The following is a 19,188-nucleotide window of genomic DNA, read 5'->3' as shown; positions in this document are numbered from 1 at the left end:
ATTTCATTCCCCCCACTCTCCTTGACAACCTTTCTTAGCAAGCCTCTACCTTCTTTTTATCTTTTTGTTTCTCATGGATTGAAGAGTGAGGAAGAGAAGGCAGGAATATTGAAGAGTCCTTATAGTTTTCAAACCCTTCTAGCTGTTAACCAAGAGCAAAAGCTACTTCCATAGATAAGTCAAAAGCAGATTTCTATTTATGTAGTGTTTTTCTCTGAAATATGCATGTGGATGGTTAATTCCAGGGGAGTTTTCAGAACTTTTCTGATCCCATGCTAGCGCGCCCTCTTCTTGCTGAACTTTATGACATAGACCTATACATTATCCCTTTGTGGTGGTTCTAACAGTTGCTCATTTTGCTTTTTTATTCTTTCTGCTGAAATATTCCCTTGATTCTTCTGATCCAATTATAGGTGTCATTTGTTCCTTCTCCCTTCACTACCCTTTACTGAATCCAGACTGGTTTGGTGAGAGTCGTGGTCATTCTAATCTTACCTCCCTTGTGAGAAATAATTATAAATTCTTCTTTGCTATAACTACCCCTTTCTGGTGCTAGTGTACCTTTATCTTCTTTTTTTTTTTTTTAAATCATTCTCCTCATCATAAAAGCAGTTCTTTAAGAGGCTTTCCTGAATTTGTTTCATTTTTCTTATTCACAGTTAAAGCAGTGAGAGACTGTTGAGAGTAATTATGTCATGTAATATTTTTTCTCCCTTGAATATAGTTCCCAAATGACATTTTTCTGTGAGATAGTCATGTATTTAAATGCTTTGAAATTTGTGGATTAATTTTTGGATGAGTGAGAGTAGCCATTTTGGGGAGATAAATAGCTATCATGGTTGTCTTATTCAGCTGGAAACTGAATGACCGTTCATTTAGAGATGTTTCTCTACTCCCTGCTGAAATTACCCAAAAATACAGTAAAAAGACCTCTCCCCCCTGTAAAACCACAAGGACAAAGAGAATGGGAGAGGAAACAGAAACAACAAAATCTTAAAACTTGTCTGATCCAAAGAAGACCCCAGAGCACTGAAACTCAAGCCCACGGAGCAGGAAATCACGAAGCATGTTCATTTGCCCAGAAGAACCCAAGAAAGATCAAAAATGAAATTTACATGATACTCTGAAAACAGAAGAGCAGGGGTTGAAAACACAAGCACTGGTTGGAAGTCTGATCCAGATGTAGTTAGGGCTCCAGATTCTCTCCCCTACCTCTTGCAGCAGGACAGCTGTCCCTTCTCCACCCTGGCATAAAACTGAAAATAAGAGCTGGAGGAGGATGGACCAGAAGAATCTGGACTGAGGCATACCAGGCACACCTGAGTGTGGGCACTGAAACATGGGGAGCGTGGCAGATGGTTTATAAAGATGGCTACAGTAGCTCCCACATCCCTGTATGTGTGTGGCTTTGCAGCGTGACATTGCCTCTCCTCCCATCAAGAAGTGGAGTCTGTTTTTCTGCCCCTTGAATCTGGGCTGGCTTTGTGACCTGGTGTGACTCATGGATTGTAGCAGACTAGATGTACAAGGAACGTAGGCTTCAGGGAGCCTTGGCAGTTCCACTCTTGCCCTGTTGGGGCTGTGAGATTATCATGTGAGGAAGCCAAGTAGTTTCTCTGAGGAGGAGAGATGATGTGAAGAGGCCCAGCCAACAGCCAGCACCAGCTACAGTCATGTTGATGAGACCATTTTGGACCATCTGACCGTAGTCACCTGACTAGATGCCTGCAGTCACACGAGTAACCCCTAGGTGAAAACACAATAACCATGTGGCTGGACTCAGTCCCACTTACCATCCTACACAATTGTGAACAAGTATTGATAAGTGCTGGTGGTTTTAAGTTTCTAAGTTTTGGGAGGTTTGTTTCACAAAAATAGATATGAATACAAAGATTAAGTGAATATTTATGCATTGAAGTGTGAGAGCCATAACCCTCTTCCAAGGTTCAGATCCCAGGTTTATCCCTTACAAGTAGGACATTGGAAAATTTTCCTTGGAGGCATATTACAGACTATAGTGGGTTGAATAGTAGCTTGAAAAGATATGTCCAAGTCCTAACTCCCAGTATCCGTAAATGTGACCTTATTTGGAAGTAGGGTCTTTGTAGATGTACTTAAGGATGTTAAGATGAAATTATCCTACATTTTGTGTGGACCCTAAACCCAATGATGAGTGTTCTTATAAGCAACAGAAAAGAGGACATAGACACACAGAGGGAAGGTGGCTGTGTGAAGATGGAAGCAGAGATTGTAGTTATGAAGCTCCAAGCCAAGGAATGCCAAGATTTGCCAGCAGCCATCAGAAGCAAGGGGAGAGGTATGGAATAGATCCTCCGTCCAAGTCTCCAGAGGGAGTCATCCCTTTTAACGGCTTGATTTTGGACTTCTGTCCTCCAGGACTGAGAGAGAATAAGTTTCTGTTGTTTTCAGCCCTGAGTTTGTGGTACTTTATTATAGCAGCCCTAGGAAACTAACACACCAACCCAAGGAAAAAAAACCCCTAAAGATATTTACATCAGAAATTTCCTGAGTCCAGCCAGAGAATTCTAAGGTGAAGCCCACTAGTCAGTAAGCTCTGCTCATGAATACAGAGCTTCCAGCCAATTTTTTCTTGCCTTAGTTTGAAATAGGTTTTTAAATAGTCAGTTTAAAAAATGGGCTTTAAATAACCAAAGCTTACCACGTTTGAGGAAATTCTTTGCTATAAAAAAGAGACAAAGGCAAACAAATAGAATCAAGAAACTTGGAGGAAATAGAGGCAATGCAGGGAGAAGGAAACTTTAAAAACTGACATTAATACAGCAGAGCGATTAAAAAAATTTCAGCTGTGAAGCAAGAGAAAGATGCTATGAGAAAAGAAGATTCAGAGGAAGAAGAGAGCAGAGAACTAAATTCATTAGTTGGCTTAGAAGATAAAGTTGAGAAAATTGTCCCCAAAGGAGAACAAACAGGAAAGAAATGGAAAAAACATAAGGACATTAGTAGATCGATCCTGAAGGTCCGCTATCTCAATAACAGGAGTTACAGAAAAAGATAAGAAAAAATAGAAGGGAGGATATTATCAAATAAGTAATACAAAAAATGATTAGAGCCCAAAGGGAGGAATGTCTAAATTGGTAGGGTCCACTGAGTGCCAAACACAGTGAATGTAGAAAAGGTCCACGCAGAGACAAATCAAAGTGAAATTTTGCAATGCCAAGGATAAAATGAAACCCTAAAGACTTGCAGAAAGGGGGAAAAAAAAGCCTTATCAAATTAATGAACAAAGACAGGTCCTGTAAAAAGGATTGGAATCAGAATGGCATCAGACTTCTCAACAGCAACTCTGGAAGCCAAAAATCATGAAGCAATGATTTCCGACCTAGAACTTTCTACCTGGTCAATTTGTCAACCAAGTGTGGGCACAGAATAAAAAACACACACAAAAATATGTGCAAGAAATAAATAATTTACCTCTCAAGTGCTCTTTGATAAGAGTGACAGAATGAAATTGGGACAAAAAACTGAGTGAAATTTTAGAACTTAACCAGCCTGGAAAAAGGAGGACTTTTATAGTGGAAAAAATGGAATTCATGGATTCCCTCTTGCCTTTGATGTGGAAAATTATACCAAGAGACCATTAGAGTCATTGGGAAGAATTTGTGATAGGGACATTACAAATTAAATGAATGGATGGGAATTCTAGCAGTTAAATCAGAAGAAAATTCTATAAGAATAGAAACAATCAGATTATACAATAGACCTAATGTTAACATTTGCATATTCAGGACAATTTACACACTGAATTGTAGTTTAATAAAAGTTAAGATATAACTGTATTGGGAGGATTGATAGAGGGCGAAAGTTAGTTTTGCTGGCCCAGAAGAGTTGTCTTTATTTAAAAACAATAAAAAGTTAAGAGATAATATTTAAAGTATATGAAATATAAAATAACATCATTAACATAATAATTAGGAGTATAAAGACTCATTCCACAAGAAATATCTAGAGATGTTGGCATTATTACCTCTGGACAGTGGCTCTGCGTATAAAGGGGGAATTCTGCTTTTAGTCATAAGCGTCTCTGTTTTGACTGACTTAATTATGGATATGTTACTTCAGTAAAAATAAATGGAAAAGAGTTTAGGAACCTTAAAATTCTTTGCAAATTATATTATGATTTTGTGTTTCGTGTGTTTTGGGAGTCATTCCAATCTGGAATCATCAAAGAGGTCAAATTATGATAACTGATTTGAAAGTTGCAAAAATTTCAAAAGTTAAGATCCAGGAGTTTCAGCTATACTGAAAAAAATAATCACTTTTAAAAGTAAGTATTTCAATTTCTTAGCAGAAATAAAGAAAACACCCAGACAGTAGATACAAGGTAAAAGAAAAAGCTTTGGAGTTGAATTGAGACGGTTGAAATTTGAACTTTGGTGCTGCCTTTTAATGATTTTATGACTTTGGTTGTGATAACCATTCTCAGTGTCAGTTTTCCTACCTACAGGATGGGGATAAAGATACTAAGTTTATAAGAACTGTTTAAGATTATGGATGTAAAAACTTTTTATAAACTGCATAACATTGACTACATTATATAAACGTAATCAAGTTTTCCTCAAGTTCTTCTTTTAGCACAAATTGCTCTGTATAGAAAAAACAATCACTAGTGTTAAGAGACAGTGAGTGGCTCAGATATTGATAGCAAACAAGACTTTCAAGTAAACTCCATGGGAAACAGGGAGAAAATGTTTCTATTTCATCTTATCAGCCATGTCAAATAGAAAGCAAAGCAAGGGGAAAAAGAACAATAAAGAGCTAAACTAAACTATGTTAAACCTTCATTCATACAGTAAAATCCCAATGTAACTTTCAAAGTGAGGTCTGAAAAAGTCAATTGTGTAAAATGCAAGATTTTGCTATTGGGAAGTTAATTAAATGAAAGCAGGGATGGAGGAAGGATGAGAGCAGATTGACTTACATTTCAATTCTCGTTGTTATGAGGTTTTAATGTATTTCACTGAGTTAATCCTTAATACTTGAATTTTGGATTAGCTCCCATTAATTCTTACATGGTGCCCAGGAAATTTTGGGCTTCCTAGAATGCCTACTGATATTTTCATCAATTTAATGAATACTTTTCAAATATGATGATTTTTGTTAACACATCCTGCTTTGTATTTTGAGCTAGTAACATGTTCTCATTAGCAATTAGCTCCATCCCAGGATGCTGGGGTTTTTTTTGTTTGTTTGCTTGAATTTTTTTAGATCTCATTGTCTCCTGGTAGACTACCTGAGTCTAGTGCAAGTCCCCAACATCTCTGGACAAATGGCCTCGTAAACCAAATAATTGCAATGTGAATTCAGTCTTCCAATGGCACATACAATTTTTATCAATTTGGTTCTTTCTATTTTGTGAGAAATTATTTATCTTTTAGACTGCACGTGATAAGCCTCTCTAGCTTATAGCAGACAAATTAATGAGCTGCTTAAAGCCAGACTTGGTCAGTTGAGTTCCTCGCAGGCAGCATGGTTTCATTTATTTATGGTATTTTCGTGTGGTGTCTGGTAATGTAGGCCTCTGCATGGAGTAAAGGTTATAAAATTTACTCAAAGAATGTGTTAGCCATTATGCAGCTAGTTTTAGGGGAAAAAAAGCATTCTGTGCTCTTTCAAACATGCAAAAAATGGTTGCATAACAGAGCTTTTTTTCCCCCTGCAATAAGTTAAATGCTATTAAATAGACAGTTTGAATTAGATTTCACTAAAGAATAGGTATTGAACCTAAGAGATAATAGAATTTTTGAGAATATCATTGAAATATAAAATACTGGCTCGCAAGTTAGCTTCCTCTATCATTATTCATTAGTATATTTATTTATTGATTGATCTTTTTTTATTTTATTAAAATTTTTTTTAATACAGCAGGTTCTTACTGTCTATTTTATACACATCAGTGTGTACATGTCAATCCCAATCTCCCAATTCATCCCACCACCCCACCCCCACCCCCACTTTCCCCCTTTGGTGTCCATATGTTTTTTCTACATCTGTGTCTCTATTTCTGCCTTTTCATCTGTACAATTTTTCTAGGTTCCACATATATGCATTAATATACGATATTTGTTTTTGTCTTTCTGACTTACTTCACTCTGTATGACAGTCTCTAGGTCCATCCACATCTCGACAAATGACCCAGTTTCATTCCTTTTTATGGCTGAGTAACATTCCATCGTACATATGTACCACATCTTCTTTATCCATCCATCTGTCGATGGGCATTTAAGTTGCTTCCATGACCTGGCTATTGTAAATAGTGCTGCAATGAACATTGTGGTACATGACTCTTTTTGAATTATGGTTTTCTCAGGGTATATGCCCAGTAGTGGGATTGCTGGGTCATATGGTAGTTCTATTTTTAGTTTTTTAAGGAACCTCCATACTGTTCTCTACAGTGTCTGTATCAATTTACATTTCCACCAACAGTGCAAGAGGGTTCCCTTTTCTCCACACCCACTCCACACTTGTTGTTTGTAGATTTTCTGATGATGCCAATTCTATTTTTTTAAATTAATTTATTTAACTTTTATTTATTTATTATTTTTGGCTGCGTTGGGTCTTCGTTGCTGCATGCAGGCTTTCTCTAGTTGCAGGGAGCAGGGGCTACTCTTCGTTGCGATGCGCGGGCTTCTCGTTGCAGTGGCTTCTCTTGTTGCAGAGCACGGGCTCTAGGTGCGTGGGCTTCAGTAGTTGTGGCTCGTGGGCTTCAGGAGTTGTGGCTTGCTGGCTCTAGAGCACAGGCTCAGTAGTTGTGGTGCACGGGCTTAGTTACTCCACGGCATGTGGGGTCTTCCCGGACCGGGGCTCAAACCCATGTCCTCTGCATTGGCAGGCGGATTCTTAACCACTGCGCCACCAGGGAAGCCCGATGATGCCCATTCTGACTGGTGTGAGGTGATACCTCATTGTAGTTTTGATTTGCATTTCTCTAATAATTAGTGATGTTGAGCAGCTTTTCATGTGCCTCTTGGCCATCTATATGTCTTTGGAGAAATGTCTATTTAGGTCTTCTGCCCATCTTTGGATTGGATTGTTTGTTTTTTTAATATTGAGCTGCATGAGCTGTTTATATATTTTGGAGATTAATCCTTTGTCCATTGATTAGTTTACAAATGTTTTCTCCCATTCTGAGGGTTGTCTTTTCATCTTGTTTATAGTTTCCTTTGCTGTGCAAAAGCTTTTAAGTTTCATTCAGTCCCATTTGTTTATTTTTGTTTTTATTTCCATTTCTCTAAGAGGTGGGTCAAAAAAATGTTGTTGTGATTTATGTCAAAGAGTGTTCTTCCTATGTTTTACTGTAAAAGTTTTATAGTGTCCGGTCTTACATTTAGGTCTTTAATCCATTTTGAGTTTATTCTTGTGTATGGTGTTAGGGTGTGTTGTAATTTCATACTTGTACATGTAGCTGTCCAGTTTTCCCAGCACCATTATTGAAGAGACTGTCTTTTCTCCATTGTATATCCTTGCCTCCTTTGTCATAGATTAGTTGTCCATATGTGTGTGGGTTTATCTCTGGGCTTTCTATCCTGTTCCACTGATCTATATTTCTGTTTTTGTGCCAGTACCATATTGTCTTGATTACTGTAGCTTTGTAGTGTAGTCTGAAGTCAGGGAGTCTCATTCCTCCAGCTCCGTTTTTTTCCCACAAGATTGCTTTGGCTATTTGGGGTCCTTTGTATCTCCATACAAATTTTTAAGATTTTTTGTTCTAGTTCTGTAAAAAATGCCATTGGTAATTTGATAGGGATTGCATTGAATCTGTAGATTGCTTTGGGTAGTATAGTCATTTTCACAATATTGATTCTTCCAATCCAAGAACGTGGTATATCTCTCCATCTGTTTGTGTCATCTTTAATTTCTTTCATCAGTGTCTTATAGTTTTCTGCCTATAGGTCTTTTACCTCCTTAGGTAGGTTTATTCCTAGGTATTTTATTCTTTTTGTTGCAGTGGTGAATGGGATTGTTTCCTTAATTTCTCTTTCTGATCTTTCGTTGTTAGTGTATAGGAATGCAAGGGATTTCTGTGCATTGATTTTGTATCCTGCAGCTTACCAAATTCATTGATTAGCTCTAGTAGTTTTCTGCTGGCATCTTCAGGATTTTCTATGTATAGTATCATGTCATCTCCAAACAGTGACAATTTTACTTCTTCTTTTCCAATTTGTGTTCCTTTTATTTCTTTTTCTTCTCTGACTGCTGTGGCTAGGACTTCCAAAACTATGTTGAATAAAAGTGGTAAGAGTGGACATCCTTGTCTTGTTCCTGACCTTAGAGGAAATGCTTTCTTGTTTTCACCATTGAGAATGGTGTTTGCTGTGGGTTTGTTGTATATGGCCTTATTATGTTGAGGTAGGTTCCCTCTCTGCCCACTTTCTGGAGAGTTTTTATCAGAAATCGGTGTTGAATATTGTCAGAAGATTTTCCTGTGTCTATTGAGATGATCATATGGTTTTTATTCTTCAACTTATTAATATAGTGTATCACATTGGTTGATTTGCATATACTGAAGAATCCTTGCATTGCTGGGATAAATCCCACTTGATCATGGTATATGATCCTTTTAACATGTTGTTGGGTTCTGTTTGCTAGTATTTTGTTGAAGATTTTTGCATCTATTCATCGTGATATTGGTTTATAATTTTCTTTATTTGTGGTATCTTCGTCTGGTTTTGGTATCTTTGTCTGGTTTTGGTGATGGTGGCCTCATAGAATGAGTTTGGGAGTGTTCCTTCCTCTGCAATTTTTTGGAAGAGTTTGAGAAGGATGGGTGTTAGCTCTTCTCTAAATGTTTGATAGAATTCCCCTGTGAAGCCATCTGGTCCTGGGCTTTTGTTTGTTGGAAGATTTTTTTTTTTTTTTTTTTTTTTTTTTGCGGTATGTGGGCCTCTCAGTGTTGTGGCCTCTCCCATTGTGGAGCACAGGCTCCGGATATGCTGGCTCAGCGGCCACGCCTCACGGGCCCAGCCACTCCGCAGCATGTGGGATCTTCCCAGTCCGGAGCACAAACCTGTGGCCCCGGCATCAGTAGGCGACTCTCAACCACTGCGCCAACAGGGAAGCCTTGTTGGAAGATTTTTAATCACAGTTCCAATTTCATTACTTGTGATTGGATTGTTCATATTTTCTATTTCCTCCTGGTTCACTCTTGGAAGGTTATATACCTTTCTAAGAATTTGTGCATTTCTTCCAGGTTGTCCATTTTATTGGCATAGAGCTGCTTGTAGTAGTCTCTTATGATGCTTTGTGTTTCTCTGGTGTCCACTGTAACTTCTCCTTTTCATTTCTAATTTTATTGATTTGAGTCTTCTCCCTCATTTTTTTGATGAGTGTGGCTAAAGATTTATCAATTTTGTTTATCTTCTGAAAGAACCAGCTTTTAGTTTTATTGATCTTTGCAATGTTTTTCTTTTTTCTATTTCATTTATTTCTGCTATGATCTTTATGATTTCTTCTATTAACTTTCGGTTTTGTTTGTTCTTTCTCTGGTTTCTTTAGGTGTAAGTTTAGATTGTTTATTTGAGATTTTTCTTGTTTCTTGAGGTAGGAATGTATTGCTATAAACTTCCCTCTTAGCACTGCTTTTTCTGCATCCCATAGGTTTTAGATTGTCATGTTCTCATTGTAATTTGTCTCTGGGTATTTTTTGATTTCCTCTGATTTCTTCAATGATCTCTTGGTTATTTAGTAATGTATTGTTTATCCTCCATGTGTTTGTGTTTTTTCCTTTTTATTTTTTTTCCTTGTAATTGATTTCTAATCTCATAGTGTTGTCATCAAAAAGGACGCTTGGTGTGATTTCAGTTTTCTTAAATTTACTGAGGCTTGATTTATCACCCAAGATGTGATATATCCTGAAGAATGTTCCATGTGCACTTGAGAAGAAAGTGTAATCTGCTGTTTTCAGATGGAATGTGCTATAAATATCAATTAAATCTATCTGGTCTCTTGTGTCATTTAAAGCTTGTGTTTCCTTATTAATTTTCTGTCTGGATGATCTGTCCATTGGTGTAGGTGAGGTGTTAAAGTCCCCCACTATTATTCTGTTACTTTCGATTTCCTCTTTTATAGCTGTTAGCATTTGCATTATGTATTGAGGTGCTCCTATGTTGGGTGCATATATATTTATAATTGTTATATCTTCTTCTTGGACTGATCCCTTGATCATTATGTAGTGTCCTTCCTGTCTCCTGCAGCATTTTTTATTTTCAAGTCTATTTTATCTGTTATGAGTATTGCTGCTCCAGCTTCCTTTTGATTTCCATTTTCATGTAATATCTTTTTCCATCCCCTCACTTTCAGTCTGTGTGTGTCCCTAGGTCTGAAGTGGGTCTCTTGTAGACAGCATATATATGGGTCTTGTTTTTGTATCCATTCAGCGAGCCTGTGTCTTTTGGTTGGAACATTTAATCCATTCACATTTCAGGTAATTATTGATATGTATGTTCCTATTACCATTTTCTTAATTGTTTTGGGTTTCTTTTTGTAGGTTCTTTTCTTCTCTTGTGTTTCCCACTTAGAGAAGTTCCTTTAGCGTTTGCTGTAGAGCTGGTTTGGTGGTGGTGAATTCTCTTAGCTTTTGCTTGTCTGTAAAACTTTTGATTTCTCCATCGAATCTGAATGAGATCCTTGCCGGGTAGAGTAATGTTGGTTGTAGTTTCTTCCTTTTCATCACTTAAATATATTGTGCCACTCCCTTCTGGCTTGTAGTTTCTGCTGAGAAATCAGCTCTTAACCTTACGGGAGTTCCCTTTTATGGTATTTGTTGTTTTTCCCTTGTTGCTTTTAATAATTTTTCTTTGTCTTTAATTTTTGTCAGTTTGATTACTATGTGTCTCAGTGTGTTTCTCCTTGGGTTTCTCCTGCCTGGGACTCTCTGTGCTTCCTGGACTTGGGTGGCTATTTCCTTTCCCATGCTAGGGAAGTTTTCAAGTATAATCATTTCAAATATTTTCTCTATGTTCTTTCTCTCTCTCTTCTCCTTCTGAGACCCCTATAATGTGAATGTTGGTGCATTTAATGTTGTCCCAGAGGTCTCTTAGGCTGTCTTCATTTCCTTTCATTCATTTTTCTGTATTGTTTTCCGTGGCAGTGAATTCTTCCATTCTGTCTTCCAGGTCACTTATCCGTTTTCTGCCTCAGTTATTCTGCTATTGATTCCTTCTAGAATAAAAAAAAAAAGTAGAAATACCTTCTATTTTTCATTTCATTTATTGTATTGTTCATCTCTGTTTGTTCTTTTCTTCTTTTAGGTGTTCTTTAATTCTTCCAGGTCTTTGTTAAACATGTCTTGCATCTTTTCGATCTTTGCCTCCATTCTTTTTCCAGTATCCTGGATCATCTTCACTATCATTATTCTGAACTCTTTTTCTGGAAGGTTACCTTTCTCCATTTTATTTAGTTGTTTTTCTGGGGTTTTATCTTGTTCCTTCATCTGGTACATAGTCCTCTGCCTTTTCATTTTGTCTGTCTTTCTGTGAATGTGGTTTTCGTTCCACAGGCTGCAAGATTTTAGTTCTTCTTGCTTCTGCTGTCTGCTCTCTGGTGCTTATTAGCATATTTAAATATCATTGTGAGATTTTGGGGCTGAATGGATTTTTGATAAAAATATTGCATCCTTTATTAGTATTAAAGAAATTATTCTCAAAGAGTTTGCTTTTCCCAGTGATACTAAGCATGAAATGTACATGCAGCAAACTTGAGACTAACTCAGTAATGTTAGCATATACTGCTTTTTTGGTACCATACATTTTTCTTACAAATATTAATCCATTTAATCCCCACAACTACATTATAAGGTAGCCACAGAGAAGGTGAGTGACTTATTTAAGACCACACTGTTAATAGTATGAGCCAGCTGATTTGAATACAAGAATTCTCACTCCAGAATTCTCACCTACCTTTTTATTTTCTTTTGCTAACCTTTGCGTTCTTGAGTCACCATGGCCGACTGCTCTCATGAATCGGTTGAAGGATCTGTAGCTATAAACACACAGGTGGTTTACCTAGCATACGCTTCTTTGGTAGAGAGTCATTTTCTTTTTGCATACAATTCATGATTAGCAAACCTCAGTGTCTGTGTAGAAAGCATTACTTTTGCAGATAACTACTAGCTTACAGTGAGTGGATGCTTGGCAATGCATTTGCAGTGATTATTGACTTGGTTTTATTAATCTTGTTGCTTCATAGAAAATATTTGTCTAGTAGTTGAAGGACTGTTTTCACTGATTAAATCTGAAAGATACAAGGAATACTGAGATCTTGATCATTTTCCAAAGGTTAAGTAGTTATGACACTAGTAACCTCAAATATGGCTCATTTAACCATTTTGCACTATATCACGAATGCTTAAAAAAATCAGTATGCCCTTTTAGCATAGAGGAACATATCTCATGAAATTGCAGGTACTGTACTATTGTTCTGTTTTGTTTAGATGACGAATGTGACAACAGACTATTGTATTGACGTCATAAGAAAATTTGAAGTTTCTGAAGAAAATAAGGCAAAAAATGTCCTTGGCATAGAAGGTAAAATAACCAATATCCTTAATTTCTCATTTCTCAGTTTAGTTTGCTAAGTTATATTCTAGCAAAACTTTTAGGAAAAGAAATAGGGAGATAACCTTGGAATTACAGATGATTCAAATAAAACCCATGACACACATATTTTCCTACAAATCAGATGCCATGATTTTGCTGTTTCTTTTTTTTTTTTTTTTTTTTTTTGCTGTTTCTTTTACTTTTGCAAGGACAGTAGCATTTTCCACTCAAACAAGTGAACTTGATGCCACTATGTATGATAGATGCCAAGAAATATTTTGACTTTTCTCAAATGGTTAATTTTTAGAAATAGTTTCAACCAGATAATCTCATGATGGGAAATTTGGCCCTAAAATAAGTAAACATGTTTTTTTGTTTTCTTTTTTTAAATGTTGGCAACTAATTTGTTTTCCCTAGTTGGTAGTGGTAGAGAGGTTGTAGGGACCACAAATTTTGTTAACGTGACTATCTCATTTTATAACTGAAGAAAGTGAGGCTTAAAGAAATTAAGTAATTTGGGACTTCCCTGCTGGTGCAGTGCTTGAGAGTCCGCCTGCCAATGCAGGGGTCATGGGTTGGAGCCCTGGTCTGGGGGATCCCACATACACTGGAGTGGCTAGGCCCTTGCACCACGGCTACTGAGCCTGTGTGCCACAACTGCTGGGGCCCGTGCGCCTGGAGCCCGTGCTTCACAATGGGAGAGGCTGCCCGCGCACCACAATGAGGAGTGGCCCCCGCTCTCTGCAACTAGAGAGGGCCCGCACGCAGCAATGAGGACCCAATGCAGCCAAAAATAAATGAATGAATGAATAAATTTTTTAAAAAAAGAAATAAGTAACTTGCCCACAGTTATATATATTAGATTCTGAATATATATTTAGAATCTAGCTCCTAGGATATTACGTATAAATGATATGACATGAATATAGCTACGTGTATCTATAAGTCATATGTATTTAAAATATGTAGGGAAAGAAATTTGTAGGCTGCTCTCCAAAAGAGAACATGTCCCAGGCAGAATAGATAATCTTAATAAAAAAACTACTGGGGCATCCCACTTCCTGCAAGAGCATATGATACCATGGCTTATCTTACCAATTTTGATTGTTGGCCTCCTATTCTCCCAAACAGGCTTAGTGTGGACAAGGGGGTATGACATTTTATGTTTACTTCCAGGGATAGAGGCTAATTAAAATGAAGAGAAATTATTTAATATTTATATAATTAAAAGCTATTTTAAAAACAACCAAAGAAGATAAACTAATTTGGACCTTTCTTTACCAATAAATGAATCTTTTCTTTGGTGGGGCCTTAAAAGATGGAGTTAAACCTGATTTCTAAGTTATGGCCATAAAGATGAGCATGAAGAAATTCTCCAGAGTTCCAGAGGATATTTACCAGTAGTTTTACCACAGGATTCTTGAAGACTTGAAATAATTTACCCTAATAATCATTCCATGTAGGTACTTGTAGGACATTCACATATCTGTTAATATGTTAATGAATGCCTTTCCTACCCAGGCACTATGTTTTTGAAAAACTGATAGGGTTTTCTACATAATCTTGAAATACTTTTTCACATTACTCAAATGTGCTAGCCATTAGTAGCATCTTGCCAAACCAGTTTCATAGTCAAATAATCATACCCTGATTTTAAGCTATGCCTAACTTCTGACCTGTTACCTCAGCTATGGCACTGACAATACTATTTTTCAAATCAACTTAATAACCTATCAGGTTGCTGTTGATCAGTATATCACTTAGGATAAATATGGTTTGAACACTGCATGAGCTACCCATTAGGTCACACTGAATAATCATAGCTTGAGTTCAGCAGTTACTGAAGAGCTTTGCAATAAGCCCCCTCCCTCCCTCAATCAAAACTCTTAAAAAGTCTGTTTTTCTGTAGGTTATATTTAAACTGCTACTCCCCAAAGTCATATTTCAGTTTTTGACACTGTCTATTTGATCTGAAGCACATCTCTCATTGCCCTGGTATTCCCTGCAAAGGCTGTCCTGAAGGTAAATGAGGTAATCAGTATGAACAAACTTTGATCTCTTTTGTCCTTGTTAGAGTTGGTTAAGTATATATGCTTCAAAGCTATAGTACTTCACTCTCTCTCATTTCCAAAGGCTTCACGAACTTCATGCGTAGTCCTGCTTGTGACATATTTAACCCACTGCACCATGAAGTGTACCAGGACATGGACCAGCCCCTGTGCCACTACTACATCGCTTCCTCCCACAATACATACCTGACCGGGGACCAGCTCCTGTCTCAGTCCAAAGTGGACATGTATGCACGGGTGCTGCAGGAGGGCTGTCGCTGCGTGGAAGGTGCGTGCTTTGAGCGCGAGTGTGTGTGGGTGCACACGTGCTTTAGTCAGGCACGTCTACTGTAAATAATGGAGACCTAAAAAAATGCACTCATGCTAATCAGAACTATTTTCCCACTCACTGTAAAGTTATTCTTAACTCATAATCCTCTCCGGTTCCTCCTGACACTTCAAACAGAGAGAGAGATGTGTACTAGCATTTGGGAGGCACACCTTCAGGTGCTGAAAAATTGTGATGAATGTGAAAGTTTTTCCTAGAAAGATTTTTTTTTTTTTGATTAAACAATGGTAAAGATGGTTCAGGATAAATATTTATTTTTAAGGTACTTCATGGTCTATCAATCATCCAACACTTATTAAATTTCTAGGAGGTTCCTGGGGGTTAGGACACAGATGTAAGATGTGGCTTCTATCTTTCAGGCGCTCACAGTCATTAGAAGGGGTGGACGGTAAAAATCATAGTATGGTGTGAGAATTCCACCAGTTGAATCAAACGTGGTTGAGAGGTGATACAGAAAGTGAGGGGTGACGTAAAATATGAGAAATCAGCCTGGAAGGTAGACTTGGGTCAGCGATAAAGGGTTCTGAGTGCTGTGATAAGGAATTTCAGCTTTAGCTTTTGGTAACGAGGGTCCGGTGGATTGTTTTAATACCTAGGGTGATACGGTCATACTTGCAGTTTAGAAAGATTGCTTGGGCAGCAGTGTAGGAAGATAATTTTTCTTTAAGATGTATGTTTGTGGTGGGGGAAGGGAGGTGAAACTAGAGCAAGGAGAATGGTGGGAAAGCTATTGAAATGAGTGAAAGGAAGGATCATAAAAACTTAGACTAGGTGAGAGAGATGCTTATACAGATATTAAAGAAGTACACTTACAGGACCTGGTGAGCAAAGCAAAGGATGTAAGGCTTGAAGGGGAGAGCTGGAATGAATGATGGAGCCATCATCTACTGTGGGGACTGAGCATTAATGAGTTCAGCTTTCCATCGGTTGAGTTTATAGTGACTTTGTAATATATACATGGACATTTTTATTAGTCAAATAACAATATGTGAACTCAACAGAAGGATCCAGAAAAGATAAAGATTCCACAATTCCGAGTTTTCTGTGTGTTAGCGTACAAGATCACTTACAGAGACCTTCGTGTGTAAATGTACATCACAGTGGACAAGATCACTTAGAGGAGTGGCAAAGAGAACAAGGCCTGAGGACTTATGCATTCCAACCTTTCGAAGCAGAAAGAACAAGGGGAACTGACGAAGACAACTAACGCAAAGCAGTCACTTGGACCTAAGGGATGAAATGGTCAAAAATGTCCCATGCAATAGAAAAGTAAAATAAAGACTAAGTGTCCAGTCCGGTTGCATTTGACAGCTGGGGGGTTATTAGTGTCTTTTGCTATATAGTTTTGGTGGCCTTTCAGTGGGAAGGTCAGGTAGATAATCTGCTGTGAGTTAGTCACTTGGCATTTTTCTGCATTAGGGGAAGACTTGATACAGGGTTGGGGAGGTTTTGAGACTTGGAAGAGGGGGAAATGAGGATTCATTCATTTTGCTTTTAGATGGGGTAGGGGACAAGAAATTTTGAAATGGTTCATGCCTGTTACCCTCTCTTTTCTCAGGATAGTAGGAGAGAACACCATCCACTAAGTGTAGAGTGGGTGGAGGTTGGCTGGGGGATGGGAGGCTTAAAAAGATCAGCAAATAATGAGTAAGGAGTTGACAAGATAAACTGGGGAAGGCCTAGCTAATTTCAAAAACAGTCTTTAACAGAACAGTCTTTTTGTTATACAAAGTCTGCATGCTCAGACTACTCCCCACCCCATTCCCAACAGACTAGGTATAGGAGCAGTGAAGACAGATTCTAGAATTGATCAAGCCTCTGGATTTCCAGGTCGTATAAAATATCTTCAAGATGTTGGTGAGAGCTCTTTTAAGTAAGTGACAGTGGGTCCATGAACTAGGAAAGGAAATGAAGGGGCCACAAAATGAGGTTAAGAGACTAGAAGACTCAAAGAAACAGAAATACTGAGAATGTCGGCATCACGCATACCGTAAACAAGAACAGAGAATTATTATCACAAGGTGGGATTTTGGATATAGTTGAGGTAATGACTATATGCAGGGCGTGTGGTGGGTGAGCATGATTAGAGTGAAGCAAGGAGCTGTTGGCACTGAGGTCAAGGTTAAGTGATTGGGTAGATTGCCCACATGGACTTTTAAGTCAAAGGATGCTGACAGGGCGATTCAAAGCTAAAAAATTAAAAGATCAAAAATTCGATATTAAAAACTGTAAACCACATACTTAAGTAGAAGAAGAATGCTACGGAAAAGGCACTTGGAAGATTCCTGGAAGGCAGAGATGGATAAAGTGAGGTTTAAAAGTGGGGGGATTGGGCTTCCCTGGTGGTGCAGTGGTTGAGAGTCCGCCTGCCGATGCAGGGGACATGGGTTTGTGCCCCGGTCCGGGAAGATCCCACGTGCTGTGGAGCGGCTAGGCCCGTGAGCCATGGCTGCTGAGCCTGCGCGTCCGGAGCCTGTGCTCCGCAACGGGAGAGGCCACAACAGTGAGAGGCCCGCGTACTGCAAAAAAAAAAAAAAAAAAAAGTGGGGGGATTTTTTAAATGAATGTAGAACAACAATTGTTTAAAAGTAGCATCCTCATTTTGTGATTTATACAAAAAAAGCATCTGTGGAGAAAGGAAGTAGTATCCTCCCAGGTAAACTGGTTGTTAACCAAGATAAGGAGGTTGAGGAAGAATTCTAGAGAGTCTAATGACGAAAGGGGGTTTGTTAGAGAGTCTGATGATGAAAGGGGGTTTGTTTACACTGGAATGGAGATTCCATGGAGCAAAGGGGAATTGCTTTTTGGTGGGTGCATATGGGAGTCAGCAGTAGGTAGCAAGTTGTTCTTGGGGTGGTGGAATAGTGTAAGGAGATGAATGAAGCAGTAGGGCAGTGAGATAATACTGGTGAGTAGAGGAACGCTTCTTTGTCAGAGAGTTTCTGGCTTGAAGAATTTTCTGCTACAAAAGTAGCAGATGTAATGTTACAGTAATAGTAGTAGTAATGTTATAAAGGCAAATTGACATATTTTGAAAATGGACAGGTATTAAAAACTATCTGCATACAGAACCATTAGGACCACTACCAATTTAGCACTCTGGAAGTGTATGATTTAAGACATGGCATTTTTGCAGTAGATGCAGAGAACACCTACTGACAGTAGTGACTGATAATTGAGTAGCTTAAGCAACTGGATAATGAAGATGCTTATAAAATATTAGCATAAAGGAAAACCTTTCGAGCAACAGAAGGTCTTGAGGTGACATTCTGTTCTCAGCCATTATTCAACCATTTGTTCACTCAGCACTCAAGCAGTTTTACAAGTCTGTCATGCATAGAGATGCCAGGGCCCACACCCTTATTGGCTTCAGAGAGTGATGGTTGCCTATCATTTTAAATGGTGACATTTTCTTGGAGGCCAAATATGGAAAATGACTTCTGGTGACTGCATGAAGTGAAAGTCAACTCCAGGCAGTTTTGCAATTTTGTTACTTCTGTGCCCTGTACTGTTTCCTTTGCTTTTCAGGTCTTTCAGGTGCCCAATCATTTCTTTTTGGATTTCTCTGTCCAAAATCAGTGTCTTACCCAAGCTTAACCATGTTCTAATGATCAACTCCTTACTCAATCAGATCTTCTAATTCTCTGGCATTCCTTGGGCTATTAAGAAGGAAAGTTATCTGATTAAGATAATTTATAGTAAGACACAAATAATTTTTAGTTTTAGCTTTTTCAGGGATCTTTTAATTTTAAAATTAGCTTTTAGAAATTGTGTGCAGCAGATGACATTGAACATGGGCCTTCCCTTGTACCTTCTTTCCTCCTCTTTGCCAGTCACCAAAGTAATAGAAGCTATTGATCTTTGCCCTCCTTGTGTAAAAGGTGTTGCTTGCTCCAGACATTCACACAAACTGAGAAGATGCACAGCTTGTATATAATTTCAAAGGACGTGCAATCTCTCAAATATCTCCCTCGCCAAGCCTGCATCAGCAAACTTCTCCTCTGTTGTTTGGCTTGAAGTTTTCACTATTGGAATAATCTATGACTGGACAGTGAAAGTCAAGCTGCTATTTCTGGAAGGTTTTGTTGAGAAGAAGCATTATACTGTGTTTATCTAGGAGACTTGGTCAGCTTTGTACTTGCTCTATTTCCTGTCTGAAACTATGGTTGTCACCTTGGCTTTGAATATACTGGGAAGGAACAGGGAAACCACCATG

At 38.2% G+C, this 19,188-nt stretch overlaps 1 protein-coding gene across 2 annotated transcripts in view; it reads left to right on the top strand.

Annotated features, from left to right (window-relative positions):
- The window catches only part of PLCH1 (phospholipase C eta 1), a 240,913-nt gene that overhangs the window by 147,319 nt on the left and 74,406 nt on the right, over window positions 1-19,188 (top strand). For both annotated transcript variants that reach the window (XM_049709695.1, XM_049709694.1), the window contains 2 exons: window positions 12,470-12,563; window positions 14,709-14,912. In XM_049709695.1, the coding sequence (XP_049565652.1) occupies window positions 12,470-12,563; window positions 14,709-14,912 (298 nt within the window). The remainder of the gene's footprint in view (window positions 1-12,469; window positions 12,564-14,708; window positions 14,913-19,188) is intronic.

This window comes from Orcinus orca, chromosome 5, assembly GCF_937001465.1.
Source record: "Orcinus orca chromosome 5, mOrcOrc1.1, whole genome shotgun sequence".
NCBI lineage: Eukaryota > Metazoa > Chordata > Mammalia > Artiodactyla > Delphinidae > Orcinus > Orcinus orca.
Note: the sequence above shows the minus strand (reverse complement) of the source record. Positions and strands in the feature narration are given on the sequence as shown.